Below are 17,235 nucleotides of genomic sequence, written 5' to 3'. Positions count from 1 at the left end.
CTCTCGAGGTTGACTTGATAGTTCCAGAAGCATCATCAAAACTCCCTATCGGTTACCAAAGATATTTGGGTCCATCTGACCCGAGTCCAAACCCAACTCCGACCCAACATAGTCAGGCATGTATCTAGGTGTTTGCAATGCATCATTATGGGTAGGGTTTCGAAAAATATCATTGAACGATGCATAATAAATGATGTCATCAGTTAGGAAATCAATGTTCCAAAATTTCATTAAAAAATCCTCAATATTTTCTTGATATGTTGCAGTCATGTGTAGGGCATAAAAAGTATTTAGCAATTGATCGAAGATTTAACGAGAGACAAAGTAGGAATAGAGAGGAAATTGTCATTTACTTTTCTTTTATAGCTTTATCTTTCGAGATTGTTCAGATTGATATATTAGATTTTGTAGATATCATATCTTAGAAACAAAAATTAAGATCCTTAAAGTTTCAAAAAATAAATTTGTAAGGTAGTTTCATCAGATGATTATGTGTATTTTACCAGTAAGAGCATGTATGGATACAAGAGTCCTGTTTTAAATGATAGAACCTTGATGCAAGATTGCTTTTTTTTCAATGAAGTAAGGGGTGTAAGTATATGATCCAAGAACTATTTAGTTCTATTTATTTTCTCTATGCCTCTTATTTCAAACATGGAAGTTCATAATCTAGAGTCCAGTGACTAGTATATCTTATAAAAAAAATGAATCTTTCTAGCTAAATCAAGAACACCAGGTAACTAAGAAAGAAAGTTGAATTTTAGAAAACGTCCTACACATGACCGCAACATTTTTTTTCGTCCTACACATGAAATCAACATATTTTTTACGTCCTACACATGACCACAACATATTTTGTATGTCCTACACATGACCGCTACATTTGAAAAAAACATCGATAATTTTCAATGAAATTTTAGAAGTTAAATTTCTCAATTAATGACATTATTTTTTATGCATCATTTGATGATACTTTTCCAAACCCTATCGATGATGATCCATTCCAAACGTCTAAGTACATTCTTAACTGTCTCGGGTCAAAGCTAGGTTTGAAATCAGATTAGATGGACCCAAATAGCTTTGGTCAACCTTGGAGTCAACTGATGGGAAATTTCGACGATGCATCTTGAACATTTAAGTCAACCTCGAGAGATTGTCTCGGGAAGCTCTAGGATCGAACCCATTCTAGATGGGCTTTTATTGCTTATGTCCTTCTGGGAATTAATTGATTGGAAATTTTACCGTTTCTGTTAGAAATGTTAATTTGACATTGAAGGAAATGAGGAATTTAGCTGGAAATCAGGCAGTGGAGGTCTGATGGTTATGGACATGTCATCGACGGGGCTACTTCATAGTTGGAGCAGCTCATGATTTTTGGATGAAGTGCCTCAATCGTTGCACCATGTTTCTACGGATGTTCCCGGGTACTTGAATGTTCCATCTCCAAATCATGGGTCCAATCTCACAAAAGAGCTGAATAATCTGTTAGATTTGAACAAATTGATACATCCTTCTCCAAATTTAGGAAGTAATTTAGTAAAAGGTGGAGTTGTAGAAAATAAACTCAACGCTAATATAAGTAACTGTAGCTATTTGTTGAAAAGGAAGAAGGGTAGTGAACACTCAAACAATGTAAGCAAACACCAAAATTTCACTATATTTACCTTGAGTGACATTGTTAATAATTCACTATATTTAAGAATAGGAAAATTTTTATCATGAGTGAGGTACAACTACTAGTTGTATGAGGAGTTATTTTATTGCTATTATATTTTTTGGGACCCAAGCTTTATTGTTCTTTTTTGCCTTTTGTTTCTCTTTCACATTTGTCGTTTTCTCTAGATTAATTAGGAATAAGGGAGTGTTCACTTGTCAAGGCAAATAAAAATGCATTATGTGGAGGAATTATAGTACTAAGATAGCATACTTCATTCAACATTTGAATGCAAAGATTTCTATGAAATGGCGGAGAATGTAAATCTAAAGGCACAACTTGGAGAAAATGGTGTACCTCCTCAAGTGGCGCCACCCCCGGAATGTATCCCCATCCTCTTCTTATGGATTTCATTGTACAACCTTGTATGATGAAGCCACAATGATCACAAGTGCCATTGGTTCCCATTCCAAAGTTGAAACCACAACAGTAGCGCCCGTGACAAAAAGTAGCAAGAAAGTGGAGAATAAGAAGAGTTAGGTGAAAATAGAGAACGTTGCTAGTTATAGCTTCCTTGGTGTGTTATTCTTCACGCTTCTCTTTGGTGGGTTGGTTCCTTTATTGAAGGTGAGATAATGATGTATGAGGGAACCAATTCGGAGTGGATATTCTTGTGAGTTGATTTTTCATAAAGCATCATGAAGAGTGTTGACTATTGATGGGCCCGTGAATGGGACTGGTAATTCTCGGAAATACTGTGAAAAAGATCATTCTCACTTTTTGGACAGGGAGTCAGGGTGAAAGCAATCAGAAAAGTACCAATAAGGCTGTGGATGAGTTTGTTTACGTGGGTTGTGGTTTGATCCTCTGGCAGACTTTTTATATGTCCCGAGGAATGATACACTTTTAAGAATATGCAGGGGATATTCTTAAAAGGTTCAAGCCTGTACCAACCCACTAGTTCACAGTGAAAAGTTTTCAAATTTTGAATGAGGTTAGGGCTGATCTAACAGTTTATAGAAGTATAGTTAGTAGTTTGTTGTATTTGATAGCAACAAGACCTGATCTCATGTTCGCGACAAGTCTTCTATTGAGGTTATGCTAGATCATTTTGGTGTTGCTAAACGAACATTGAGATATATCAAAGGAACTGTTGATTATGGTATTTGATTTAAAAAGGAAGAGCAAGGGAAATTGATGGGTTATTCAGGTAGTGATTGGTAAGGAATCTTGATTATATGCTTTTGCAAAGAAGAAAGAAGTGGTTGTTCAATCTTCTGTGAAAGCACAACATATTCTCGTTGCTGGTGCAATTTATCAAGTTCTATGGTTAAGAAAGATTCTGAGTGATCTGGAGAAAAATCTTATTGAATCTATTGTCATTAAGAATGACAACATCTCAACAATAATTATGGTGCATAAAAAAGTGTAGTTTCATTCTATTTAGGCAAGTAGAGAAGGATGGGGAAGTTACACTTGTTCATTGCAGCTTAGATAAGTAGATTGCAAACATAATGATCATGGCTCTTCCTAAGGGAAATTTTGAAGTTCTAAGGGCTACGTTGGGAGTATCCAAGAAAAATATCAAGGAGGAGTGTTTAAAAATGAAATATTTTTTTGATAATTATTTGTAAAGGAAAGGTCGCCTTGTTTTATGGAATATGTCTTTGTAAGAACATACACTAGTGGTTCAATAGGTATGGTCTCTACTAACTTTTTTTAAAAGATTTTATAGCTCTATGTGTGTTTGCATTCTGTAGTTTTAAAGCCAATGATGACTACGACAAAGACAGAGGGAGAGATTTCAAAAAATCGACGTAGAATGTTATCGTTGCTATAAATTTAGTCACTGTCATTCTGAATGTCGTACTAGGATGCCTAGTGAGAAAGAAGAGAAGTCAAATTTTGTTGAGGATNATGTGAAAGCACAACATATTCCTGCTGCTGGTGCAACTTATCATGTTTTATGGTTAAGAAAGATTCTGAGTGATCTGGAGAAAAATCTTATTGAATGTATTGTCATTAAGAATGACAACATCTCAACAATAATTATGGTGCATAAAAAAGTGTAGTTTCATTCTATTTAGGAAAGTAGAGAAGGATGGGGAAGTTACACTTGTTCATTGCAGCTTAGATAAGTAGATTGCAAACATAATGATCATGGCTCTTCCTAAGGGAAATTCTGAAGTTCTAAGGGCTACATTGGGAGTATCCTAGAAGAATATCAGGGAGGAGTGTTTGAAAATGAAATATTTTTTTAATAATTCTTTGTAAAGGAAAGGTCGCCTTGTTTTATGGAATATGTCTTGTAAGAACATACACTAGTGGTTCAATAGGTATGGTTTCTACTAATTTTTTTTTAAAAGCTTTTATAGCTCTCCGTGTGTTTGAATTCTGTAATTTTAAAGCCAATGATGACTACGACAAAGACAGAGGGAGAGATTTCAAAAAATCCGATGTAGAATGTTATCGTTGCTATAAAAATAGTCACTGTCATTCTGAATGTCATACTAGGATGCCTATTGAGAAAGAAGAGAAGTCAAATTTTGTTGAGGATAAAGAAGGAGAAACCTTGTTAATGGTATATATGTGAATACCGCCAGTTGTAACAATATGAATGGAAGTAAGTCTTCTTTTACTAATTTAAGCAAAAAAGTTTAGTCAACAGTTAGTTTTGGTGATCTATAAATAGTGAATGTGATGGGAAAGGGTACAATATNGAACAGTTAGTTTTGGTGATCTATAAATAGTGAATGTGATGGGAAAGGGTACAATATCAATTTTAGAACAAAAAATAGGTGTGTGGAAGTCGTATCAAATCTGTTGAGAGTTGTCCCCGTCAGCTGTTACAAAAAAGGGTATGTCATCATGTTAAGGAATGATACATGTGAAATTTCTAGTCCCCCTAGACGATTTATTGATTTTGTGAAAATGAGTCAAAACACATTGTTTCCTTTGAATATTGAAAATGTTCAATCTTGCTACTTGGCGGAAATGAAAATTCCTTCATGGTTGTGGCATTTTTGATATGGTCACTTGAATTTTGATGGCTTGAAGATCCTTCAAAGGAAGAGTATGGTGACGGGGCATTATGAAATTGTTGTTCCGTCTCAAGTTTGTGAAGAATGTGTTGTTGGAAAACAACGTCGTTTCAGTTTCCTAATAGTAAGTCATGGAGATCCAAGGAGGTATTAGGTCAGTACACTCGGATGTCTATGGGCCATTAAGACCAATCTCTAATGGGGGCAAAAGGTATTTCATTACCTTTATTGATGATTATTCGAGGAAGACTTGGGTGTACATTCTGAAAGAAAAATCAAACGCTTTTAATGTATTTAAAAGCTTCAAAGTGTGTGTGGAGATTGAGACTGGAGGGCCATTAAGAACCTTCTGATAGATCACGAAGGAGAATAATTATCTAAGGTATTTGATGAATTTTGTGAGACTCGTGACATTTTAAAAGAGCTTAGAACAACATATACACCACAGCAAAATGGTGTGACCGAGAGGAAGAATAGAACCATTCTTAACATGGTTCTTAGCTTGCTGGCTCAGGGAAGAGTTCCATAGGAATTTATGCCAGAACGGTAAAATGGAGCATTCTTATCTTGAACAGAAGTTCCACTTTTTCTCTTCGAGATGTAATACCCGAGAAAGTGTGGAGCAGAAGGAAACCGGCAGTAGACCACTACAAAAATTTTGGATCAATTGCTTATGCACATATTCCAAAAGAAAAAAGAAAGAAGCTTGATGATAGAGATTATAAATGTGCTTTTCTTGGTGTTAATGAAACATGGTGTGCTAGCATTTGATGTAAAAATGAGGTTGCAGCAGTTGTACGTGTGCCTATTCCACCTGGGAGATATGGTGTGTTGACTCAGGTAAAAGATGAGCTATCCTATGTAAGTGTTTACAACGATTGCGGGGATGTTTTTTTGTTAGATATGTACAGAGGAATGGACATGAGTATGAATCGTACTGTGTGAGTAAATCTTGGACGCAAGAAGTCTCAACAAAGATTGGAGACATATCCCTTTGTTGGCAATGGTACTGTGTTGTGCAGCGTATTACCGTGTATAAACGGTGGTGATGACATTGTGGTGATCTACAAAACTGAAAGGATATATATTTATTACCTGAATGGGAAGAAGGTGGAGACTATTATGACTCCAACACAATTAAATCCTAAGAGAAGATTCATACCATACACAAACAGCCTCGCTGTGATACATGAGCTGAAGAAGTAGTTGTTCTGTCAAGTAGAATTCTCATGTTTAATTTCATCCTCTTTTGTTTTTATATGACTTGGATTGTAGATTAAGTTGTTTTTCTAATAGACATGTTTAGGATTGACAATATAGTTAGAACGTTTTTTCCTCCACTCATTTTGAATTATTTCTTGCTTGATTGCATTGTGTTACTTGTGAGTTCCTTTCTACTGTTACTGTTTAAATTTGACGATGGAATGTGTGGTATGATCAACACATTCCACTTTCATCAGAACGGAACTCACAAGTAAAAACACACAATCAAGCAAGAAATAACTAAAAATGAGTGATAGAAAAAACGTTCAATCTACCTTGGCAATCCAAAACATGTCTATCACAAAAAGAACTTAATCTGCAATCCAAGTCATATAAAAACAAAAGAAGATGAAATTAAACATGAGAATTCTACTTGACAGCAACAACAACAGAACAACTACTTCTTCAGCTCATGTATCGCAATGAGGCTGTTTGTGTACGGTTGAATCTTCTCTTAGGATTTAATTGTCCTGGAGTCATAATCTCCACCTTCTGCCTATTCAGGTAATAAAGATATATCCTTTCAGTTGTGTAGATCACCACAATGTCATCACCACTGTTTATAAAAGGTAATACACTACACAACACAGTATCATTGTCAACAAAGGGATCTTTCTCCAATGTTTGCCGAGACTTCTTGTCTCCAAGATTTACGCACACACTACGATTCAGACTCATGTCCATTCCTCCCTACATATCTAACATAAAAACATCCCCACAATCATTGTAAACAGTTAGATAGGATAGCTCATCCTTTACCTGAGTCAACACACCATATCTCCCAGGTGGAATAGGCACACGTAGAACTGCTGCAACCTCATTTTTTACATCAAATGCTAGCACACCATATTCTCCATATTCATCATACAAGATATTCAATTCTTGACAAAGAAGGTTGTGACTGGAAGAGATGTTTTTGATGAGGATTATACTTTGGATTGGAATATACATCAGTATACTCCAATCCTAATTAATAATGAAGTCAAAGAAGTAGTTGCCACACCCAAAATTGCTGAAATTTCTACTGAAGCAGGTTACGATATTTCACCACAAGTTTTGAAAGAAATTAATGCTCCTGATCAGCCTCTTAGTTGTGATTGCATAAGGCCCACATAGATGATGGATTATAAGGTAACAACAATTCTTGTTAATGAAGATTCCCCACATTTCTTTGTTTGTAGACTGTGATCCTACAACTTTTGAGAATGCTGTCAAAGAGGAGAAATGGAGAAAAGCTCACTACTACAAAAATCACTTTTAGCGGCAATTACTTAATGGCAATAATATAAATGCCGCTAAATTATCTTTTATAATCCATTATTAGCGGCAATTGACCATTAGTCAGTAATAATTGACCCATTAACGACAATTATTTTTTACTTAAAGAAATAACTAATAGACCATTTCATTAAGAGAATACCTTTTATTCCAAAATACCCCCAACATTCTGTACAGGGCTATAGCTAAACACATTTCACTCCAAAACCCCCCAAAATTCTAAAAAAAAGGCAATTCCAAATTATCGACGTCTTCATCTGAAGCGCAATCCGAGATTCACCACATTGGCATGAATCACCATCAATTTCTCTGAAGCTTCATCTTCTTTGTCTTCGACTTCATCGTTTGTATCTCCATTTTCTTCATCCGCCATCAACTTTCGCAATCCTTTGTCACCTCTTCGAGGTACGCCGCATATTGTTTATTTTTTTTTAATGTGATTAGATGATGATGAATGTTTTTTGTAAGAGTGATGAAATTACCATAAATAAGAACTGCACTCTTGCAATGAAGTTATAGTTTGCTGAGATAGAGTTGTACTTTGTATATGGCGTGTTGTGATAAGCTCGATCTGTAAATAATTTTGCTCTGTATTTGCCTTTGCTCTATTTCAGTTTGCTTGGTATATAATGCAACAATTTGTACCTTGCTTAATGCAATCATTGTCTATTTTATGATTTTCTTTTTCAAATCATGCTTTTACTAATATGGTTTTTTGGTGTATGACTATAAAATCATGATATATGAGGATTAGTATATGTAGTGTCCAGAGAGTTGTGATCTATGCATTGTACTAAGCTCTAATTCGTTAATTTGTGCTCTATGCATTGTACTAATCTCTAATTCGTTAATTCGACTCCTTTTAGATTTCGCTTTCTCAAAACTTGAATTTGATTTGATTAGCCTAATATAGCTTTGATGAAGAACATAGCTTAGAAAATCTGTATATATTAATTAGATTTTGTTTTCTTTTGAATTTAGCTCGAGAAGATGAGTTAAAATTCTCTGTAGCTTAGAACACTATTTAAAATTTCATAACAAAACTAAGAGCAGCCTCTTGCAGGTGTGTTTCCATTGTTGTTTCCTTTAATAGTTTGGTTGCAAGTTTTCACATATTAGTATGTATATGCCTAATTCGTAAGCATGCCATTGAAAAATCATGAAATTTGTCTAATAAACTTGTACCAGAGAACCAACAGGGCATAATAAAACTTGTGTTCTCTGCAATTGCTAGGTGCAGTAACATGACATCTTGTTGACATTTCTCCAGGAAGCCTCCTCTTGTCACTTATCCCAGCTTCCAATATTCTACAGCCTCTTAGATTCATCATCTAATGATCTGATGTTGCTTGCATAGTAAATGAAATATCCAATCTCTTGTGCAACTGTCTGGATCAATAAATCTATGACCTTTTCCACAACTTGAGATAAGAATTGGAACATTCCGGTTCGTGATGTATTACAGTAAAGTTAGTAAAATGTATTTTTCTTTTAGAGGTTTGAAGAAAAATAGATAAGTAGTTGAGTTTGAAGTACGAAAAATGCAAACTAGACTTGGTAGCAGATTGATAATGAACAACGTCTTGATGAAGAAGTGCAGTCTTATATTCAGGAATTATTAAAAGCTCAGAGTTGCTTTCGACCCCAAATATCTGAAGATAACAATTCTATTGGCTCCATTGATGAACTGAACAATGAGCCAGGTTCTCTCTTGTTTTATTGATGATAAATCTTGTCAAGTTTGGAGATGTCTCAGGTATTCTGAAAAAGACGTTACTATTACATGGCTTATACTCATTCATCCGGTCATATATATATATATATATATATATTTGTTGAATTATTGGTCATTGTTGATATCAAGCTTAGAAATTGTACTTTATTCTTTTTCTGTTGACTGCCATAAAGCGAGTGTTGAATCTTTAAATAAAGTTCGTGGATTATTAAAAGATTTTGGAATCTACCCTTGGGAAAGACAATTGTTGTGCAATTTAATAGTCGTAATCAATCAATTGGAAAAGAGGGTCGAAAGCTTGCTCGCTTTCTAGGCATCATTGCTAGAATCCCAGATTTGACACCATTAAATGCAAATGATTGGCGAGTGTTTGACGAAGAAGAAAAGAAAAAATTGGTGGAGTTTGTGAGGGTATGAAAATATTATTCTTAAAAAGTATCATTTCTTTTTATTCATGATATTGTCTTTTTAACTTTTGTCTATCTTTTCAGAAAAAATTCTCAATTCCAATACATGGAGAAGAGTTTGTGAAAAAGTCAATAGGAAAAAAATGGAGGGACTATAAATGTGACTTAAAGGCTATGTATGTGACCAATTATAAGACAAAGATGCCTTGATGAAAAATAGACCAAGTCACATACCAAGAGATCAATGGAGTTGTCTCATCTCGTATTGGCTTTCTGAAAAAGCAAAGGTTAGTGATAGTTTTGTTTTATTAGTACTGACCTCTTTTTATTGAATTCTGTAACTATGTAGTTCCATATCCAAAATATGTTTGAACTGATAAATAGTTGTACTATCTTAAAATGTGACTTAGCTACCGATGATCCCCCTTTCCTTGTGGCAATGTTGACACGAATAAGGAAATCAGCAAGATTCAATATGCTTCTTCGTAGTCAAAAGTTATACTAAACAAGAACTGATGTTTTATTCTCTCCTTTTAGAGGCGTAGTCAAACAAATATAATTAGTAGATCTAAGCAAAATATGCCTCACACCAGAGGGTCCAAAAGCATAGCAACCTTCATGAATGAACATGTATTCATGCATACATTAATTACTATAATATTTTACAACTCATTTCAATAATGACTTATTCATTTGGAATGAATTGTACTTGATTAGGCTATAGATGGAATAGAGCCTACACGTGCAAAAGTCTACATATTAACTCTTACAAAACGCAAAGATGATGGACCATTGGATGAGGAGTCTTCAAATGTAGTTGTAAGATTTCTTACCCTTTTAACTTTTAAGATTAAAGTATGAGTAGTTAATAGCACATGACTGGATATCATTTATCTTGTCATAAATTATAGTCTTCATTATTCTAAGAACATGATGAAAGAGAAGTTGAGTAATGGTGAGACATCTGAGGAACAATCACATGACAATGTTGCCTGGGAAGGAGATGTGTATTATCAAGTGTTGGGAAATGAAAAAAGTGGTTATGTTCGTGGTTTAGGACTTGGTCCAACCCCTTCTCTGTTATGGGGCAGTAAGTCTTTCATACGAAATGTTGTTGTTGATGATTTGTGTGATGAGGCCGATATACACATAAGCTAGAACAAGAAATAAATGAGTTGAAAGTGTTGAACAAAAACAGGATGAAGAAATGTCTTCGATGAGAAAAAATCAAGAAATGCTACTCTCAGAATTATCATGGATGAGACAAGTTATGTGGAAATATTCTCCTACTGAATTAAGTCGGCCTCAAAACAATGAAAGAACTACTAGACAGGTTATCAGATTCTAAAGTTTTAAATTTTTGTTCTTGAAATTTAGCTTCAGAAGAAAAATTTTCCATCTGATGTATTGATTTTTATAGGTTTCTGATGCCAATAGTGGCAATGAACAAGCAATATAAGCACGGCTCAAGTCGTTACTGGCCACAAGTTCTTTCTTCTTGTTGGGTAATCACTTTTACCATATGTCTGATTCTTTATTTTTTATTTTTTGCAATTATATGTTATCCATAAAATCTGTACATTGTAAGTGTAGCAAAGAAAGTAAACTCTGGTCGTTCTCAGAAGACTGAACTGTGTAAGTCTATTTGGGGTACTGTAAGTTCTTTTATTTATTCACAAACATATACTCCCTCCAATATACTTGTTCAATATCGACGGACTATAAACGTATGAGCACGGTGCTATGCAGCTTAACAATAGATTTTTTTTGGGCTCCCTAGACTTTTGGGTTTTAAGACACCATGGAGAATGATAATTTATTACATTTTAATTTGTGTTTATAACAGCTCATGTCTGATTAGGTTGCTAGTTATCTATTAGTATGCATTTTAATTTGTGTTTATAACATAAACTTGTTGTCAATCTTGCTTCCTTATTCTCTGAACGTATTCTGTTAGTGTTAGGAATAATAAAGAGAGTGTACAAATAATTGATGATTTCTGTACATTCAAATTTGGGAAATGTGTGGTGAGAAGTAAGTTGTCTCATTCATAAAATTCATAGCTATGTTGTTGATCAATCCTTTAATGCCATGGGGATAATTATGGATAAACTGGTTTATGTTTTGGATAATGTGAAGAGCTGGCCAATCTGAGTGGAACTCAATCACATATATATTTATCTATTGCAGGGTGGATTATGCATGCACTCCGAAAAATTAATTCCTATATATTGATGCAGCTAGCTATGGCCTGCTTTCTTAGTGTTCAATGTTGTTGGTTATCTCTTTCTGTGTAATTCTTACTTGTCGTGATCCAATCAAGTTCATAGCTAATTTCAGTTATTGTTTTTTACAGTAGTTTGGTTGGCATGATAGAGAAAAATGAGAAATTGCATGGATTGTGGAAAAAAATAGTACTCATTGTCTTGATTCGGAATGTCATCAACGTATCATCTGTGACATTGGTCGTGATCCAAGTTGCCATAGTTTGACTGGGGGAAAAAGAAATAATGGTTCAATCTCTTTGTTTGTCTATTGTTGAACAAATTCTCTCTATTTTTGAATACTTGACTGCATTCTTATTGTTTTGATGATTCATATTTTGTCATACTGCTAGAAGACAGACGGTGGATGTATTGATTGTTCTTATATGTGATAATGTTTGAGTTCGATAATTTTTGCATTACTATCGTTGAATTAATTCTCCAGTTAAGTATATTAAGGTGAATTCATGGTCAGCTTAAGTTTCAATAGTAATTGCTACTAAAGTAGGTCTTCTTTACCGGCAATTATTATATTTTTAGTGATAATAACAAATGTCACAAAATATGAAAGTTTTACCGGCAATAATGATTGTCACTAAATAAATGCCACTGAAAGTGATTACCAATTGCCACTAAATAAATGCCGCAAGAAGTATTTATTTTTACCGGCAATCATATGGATCTTTACCGGCTTCCTGAATAAAATGCCGCTAAAGGCTTCAGCGACACTAGATGCAATGACATTAATTTAATAGCCGCTAAAAGTTTTTGCGGCACTAAAAATTGCCGCTAAAAGTAAAATTAATTGTCACTAAAAGTCTCTTTTGGTGCAGTGGATATGCATGGCAAGATTGATGCTATTGAAGAAAATAACACTTGGGAGTTAACATATATTCCAAAAGGGCACAAAAACAATGGAGTCAAGTGGGTTTATAAGACGAAACTGAAAGGTAATAGTGAAATCAACAAGTATAAGGTGCGATTGGTAGCTAAGAGATATAAACAAGAGCATGGTGTGGAATAAACTAAAGGTTTTGCTCCAGTTCATGACACAATTAGAATTGTAATTGCCTTGGCGGCACAAAATTTGTGGCCTATCTTTGAGTTGGATGTCAAATCAACTTTCCTAGATGATTACTTGGAGGAAGAGGTATTTATTGAGAAACCTTCTGGTTATACTAAAATTGAAAATGAGCATAAAGTATACAAGTTGAAAAAAACTCTTTATTGACCAAAACAAGGTCCGCGAATTTGGTATAGTCACACTGAGGCTTATTTTCTTAAATTTGGTTTCCTGAAATGTCCATATGAGCATTCTCTTTTTGTTGAGATTAAAGAATCTAGGAAAATGCTCATAGTGTGTTCATATGTTGATGTTCTATAAGGGAGATATAAAGTCTTTGATGTTCTATAAGGGAGATATAAAGTCTGTGAGCTGTGTACACAAATGCTTTATATTGTTCTCAAAGGCTTCAGGACTGGTGGCAAATGTAGATAAAAGTAGTGTTTATTTTGGAGGCGTCAAGAAGGCTGTTCAAGATCAAATACTGCAAGAAATACGGTTTGTCAAGGGAGAACTACCTTTTAGATACTTGGGTGTACTAAAAGAATTTATTAGTTCAATGGAAGACTCTGATAGACAAGAAGTTGAGTTAAAGTCAACTGCATGTTGAAAGTATTTGTGGACAGGGAATGTTGAGATTGCACAAAAAACACTTATTGCCTGGGAGAAGTTCTGTTGGTCAAAAGAAGCAAAGAAAGCACTTATTTCCTTGCCTAAGGAGTACGGGTCATACAGAATAAAGAAGCGTCGTGGATTGTACAAAGGATCTTAAAGGCACACCAATATCTCTAGGTAGCTGGATATAATGAACAACTTTGTTGCTTATGGACCATTACTCTATTAGGAATGTGTATAAGAAGATGAGACGAAATATGGGGAAAGTGGTCTGGGAAAACTATGAGGCTCCCAAATGGCTATTCATACTATATATTGCATTAGTTAAAAGGCTATCAACAAAAGTTATATTGGCTAAATGGGGGAAAGAAACAACGCGCGTGTCAAGTGGATCATGAAGACATTGATCATCTATTCTTTGATTGTAGGATCTCAACATGCTAGATTAGGAAATGGACTACAACAACTCGATGTATATCGGGATAATTTTTAAAATATGATGCTTGGGGCTTTGTGTCCAAGCTTGTTGGTTGGTTGGTTTGATTTCTTACTTTTGTAAATAAAATATTTTTTTACCCAAAAAAAAACATATCGATGATCGTATATTTACTGGGAATGATAGTGCCATGTTTTTATGCTTTTAACAGATCTATGATGGTTGAATTTGAGATGAGATGCAATATTTTTTCAGCCTCTGCTCTACTCTATGTACATTACTTTTCATTTCTATCACTTCGCAGATGGATAAAAAATCACAACCTAATTAACAAAATACCTCAATTTTTATTTCATGAGTTTTGTTATTATGTCGACAACATCGAGTGTGCCTCTATATGGATGTGTTCTCTTCTTTTATCCTTCTTTTCTCTTCATGCTAGGTGTGTAGTTGTATAACCATTCCAAGCTTTGGTTTGCCCTGGTAAGATGTTATATTATTCCAGAGAAAGTCAAATGTTTTCTAGTTATTTGCTAATCTAAGGAATTGGAAACTACAATTGTCATTTTTGAGTAAATACCGAATGCACAAAGATAATACATATAACTTAAAGGATTGTTTGCTTTATTCTTTTAATAAATTAAAGAGAGATAATGTATTATTATTGCAGAGACATATGAAACATAGAGAAGAAGACCAACAGGCTTCTGCTATATGAACGCTCCATCTTCAGGGGCATTCACTAGAGGAGCAGATCCTTTAAACGGAAGCATGCAAGAATAGGTTACATATTTGACACTATCAATAAGCACAACAACGAATATCCGAGAGACCGACTTCGGACCTATGACGCCATCACCATCAACCAGAACAGATACTACCATGGACGAAAGTGACTTGTTCTCTTGTTTTCCATTTGTTCCAGTTTGTTCTTCAGAAATGCTGTGAGAGGGTCTAGAAGGGGAAGCTGGAAGGTCATTGAGGGTCCTTCTATTTCTGTGGAGGCGCGTGCCATTCTGGTTTTCTTCCATAGATATATCGCTAGCAGAAGATGACACATCAAACTTGAACACTTCTGTACACATGCCTGACCTCAACAAAGGTCCTGCCCAAATGAACACAAAAATGAATTAAAATACTGGAAAGCAGAAGGCTATTCCAAAAGATAAATTTGCTTGGAGCATATACTCTGACTCAAAAGAAATTAAAAGTGTCTAAATTCTCAAAGCGAACACTAGAGGAATTCATTTTTAAAAAAAAGATATGAATTTATAGTCAGTCAAGATTTAACAACACTTACCGGCAAGACCTTCAAGGTACCACTCCTGCGTAGTTGACTTTACATTCTCTTTCTCCTTAGATCCAAAAATTTTTTGCCCCATTGCAGGACTTCGATAAAGGCGAGGATGGATTCCTGGGACAGCAGCGGATAAATCACCAGGAATTGCGAGGCCTGCCTCTCTATTTTTCTTATCAGCATTTTCATGAAATGCCATGGCTTTCTCACTTGCTAATACAGATTGAATTATCAAGTTTCCATGGGATATACAGAGAGGCTACCAGAGGATCACTACCATTGCCCACATGAACAAACTCATCTGCAGCCTTATTGGTATTTTTCTCATTGCTTTCACCCTGACCTCCCTGGCCACAATGGGAGCTATGATCTTTACCACCGTATTTCCCAGAACAACCATCTCTACCAAGATGTTTCTCATTAAATCTATTCAAAAAAGAGTCACCACTCATAAATGGTTCACTCATGCCTCCATATCTGCCTTTCAATAAAGGAATCAACCCACCAAAGAGCAGAATGAAGAACAACATACCAAGGAAGCTAACACTAGCAACTTTCTTTGTTTTAACCTCAATCTTCTTTTTCTCAAATTTCTTGTTACTTTTTGGCGCGGGTGCTAGTGCCTGTGATTTCAACTTTGGAATGGGAAGCAGTGGTACTTGAGATCCTTGTCGGTTCATCATATAATATGGTGTATATGACATCCATGGAGGAGGATAGAGATTAATCTTGGGGGTTGGCGACACTTGAGAAGGTACTCCAGTACCTCCAAGTTGTGCCTTCAGAGTTGCATTTTCTTCCAATGCATAGGATAATTTTGTATTCAAATGTTGAATTGTTGATTGAAATATTCTAAACTTATTCTCTAACTCCTCAACATAATGTTTTTTTCTTTTCCTTGACAAGTGAACACTTTCCATGTTCCTAATTTTTCTAGCCATCCTCTTTTCGTCTTCATCCTTGTTAACTGGAGCTTCCCCAAGACAATATCCTGAAGTCGAATTGAATTTTCTAGAATCATCATCAGAACTCCCAATCAGTTGACTCTTAGGTTGACCAAAGCTCTTCGGATTCATTTCACTCGAGTCCAAACCCGACTCCGACCCGACACAGTCTGACAGAAAATTAGGGTTTTGAAATGCATCATCACTGATAGGGTTTGGAAAACTATCATTGAATGATTCATCTAGAATGATGGCATCGGTTGTGAAATTAACATTTGGAAATTCCATAGGGAAATCTTCGACATTTTCTTGGTATGTTGTGGTCATGTGTAAGGCGTAAAAAGTACGGTCAAGAGGTTGAACTGCAAAACCGTCGAACTCCCCGATGAAGTTGGCTTCTTCTGCCGGCGGTGGATCGGCCATATCTAGAGTTTTTCAGCAATTGATAAGAGATTTAGAGAGAGACAGGATAGGATTAGAGAGGAAAGTGAGAGTTACTTTTCTTTTATAGTTTTATTTTTCGATATTGTTAAGATTGATCCATTAGATTTTGTAGATAGCATATCTAAAAAATAGAAATTTCAATTCTTGATGTTTCAAAAATAATTTTGTAAGATTCTTTTAGTTGGTAATGTTTTCTTTACCAATAAGTGCATGTACGAATACATGAATGCTCTCTTAAATGACTAACCTTGAGAAAAAATGTTAAATTTTCATTGAAATAGTGAATTGTGTAATTAAATATGTGATCACGAACTATTTGATTCTATTTATTTTCTCTATGCCCCTTTATTTCACACTTAGAAGGTCAAAATCTAGATTTCGATGACTATCATATTTTTATTTGATTCTATTTTTTTTAAGGATGTTAATAAGCGCAAAATTTATGGGGCTTCTTTCTAGATGAAAAATAAAGCTAAAGAATTTTCAGCCAAGGTCTTTAGGTAATTTTTGTTAAAATCGAGATTGCAAACATTGTATATGTCTTCGAAAACATTCAAATCAATGAGATGGCATCCAGAATTCACAAAGATTGAGTTATACGACATCCTCTAGATTCTGAAGGCTTATTTTGTACTTTATTTTAATGAATAGTAATAATAGATAGTATTAAATAAATAGCATAAAATAATATTAGTATTTACTGTGTACTAATCCTAGTCCTATTAGGATTAGTACTCCTTAATCCTAGTCCTATTAGGATTAGTACTCCTTCCTATATCTCCTATATATATCTC

The 17,235-nt window shown here is 34.8% G+C and overlaps 1 protein-coding gene, 1 long non-coding RNA gene and 1 pseudogene across 3 annotated transcripts; 1 reads left to right on the top strand and 2 right to left on the bottom strand.

The window, feature by feature from the left end:
• Nucleotides 1–4,390: 4,390 nt before the first annotated feature.
• Nucleotides 4,391–12,064, top strand: LOC107017557. 2 transcript variants are annotated; one of them, XR_003577810.1, is made up of 6 exons: nucleotides 4,391–9,382; nucleotides 9,463–9,665; nucleotides 10,096–10,197; nucleotides 10,306–10,711; nucleotides 10,799–10,883; nucleotides 11,735–12,064. It is a non-coding gene; the product is annotated as an uncharacterized LOC107017557 (long non-coding RNA). The 2 variants fall into 2 exon arrangements; XR_001456516.2 differs by having other exon boundaries at nucleotides 10,290–10,711.
• Nucleotides 12,065–14,464: 2,400 nt separating this feature from the next.
• On the bottom strand, nucleotides 14,465–14,870 carry LOC107016945 (bZIP transcription factor 17-like). The gene has a single exon (XM_027916283.1). It carries the CDS (start codon nucleotides 14,839–14,841, stop codon nucleotides 14,467–14,469), a length of 375 nt encoding a protein of 124 aa, XP_027772084.1. The 5' UTR covers nucleotides 14,842–14,870; the 3' UTR covers nucleotides 14,465–14,466.
• A 170-nt stretch (nucleotides 14,871–15,040) lies between these two features.
• On the bottom strand, nucleotides 15,041–16,618 carry LOC114073853 (annotated as a pseudogene).
• Nucleotides 16,619–17,235: the final 617 nt, after the last annotated feature.

Source organism: Solanum pennellii, chromosome 4 (genome assembly GCF_001406875.1).
Source record: "Solanum pennellii chromosome 4, SPENNV200".
NCBI classification, from domain to species: domain Eukaryota; kingdom Viridiplantae; phylum Streptophyta; class Magnoliopsida; order Solanales; family Solanaceae; genus Solanum; species Solanum pennellii.
Note: the sequence above shows the minus strand (reverse complement) of the source record. Positions and strands in the feature narration are given on the sequence as shown.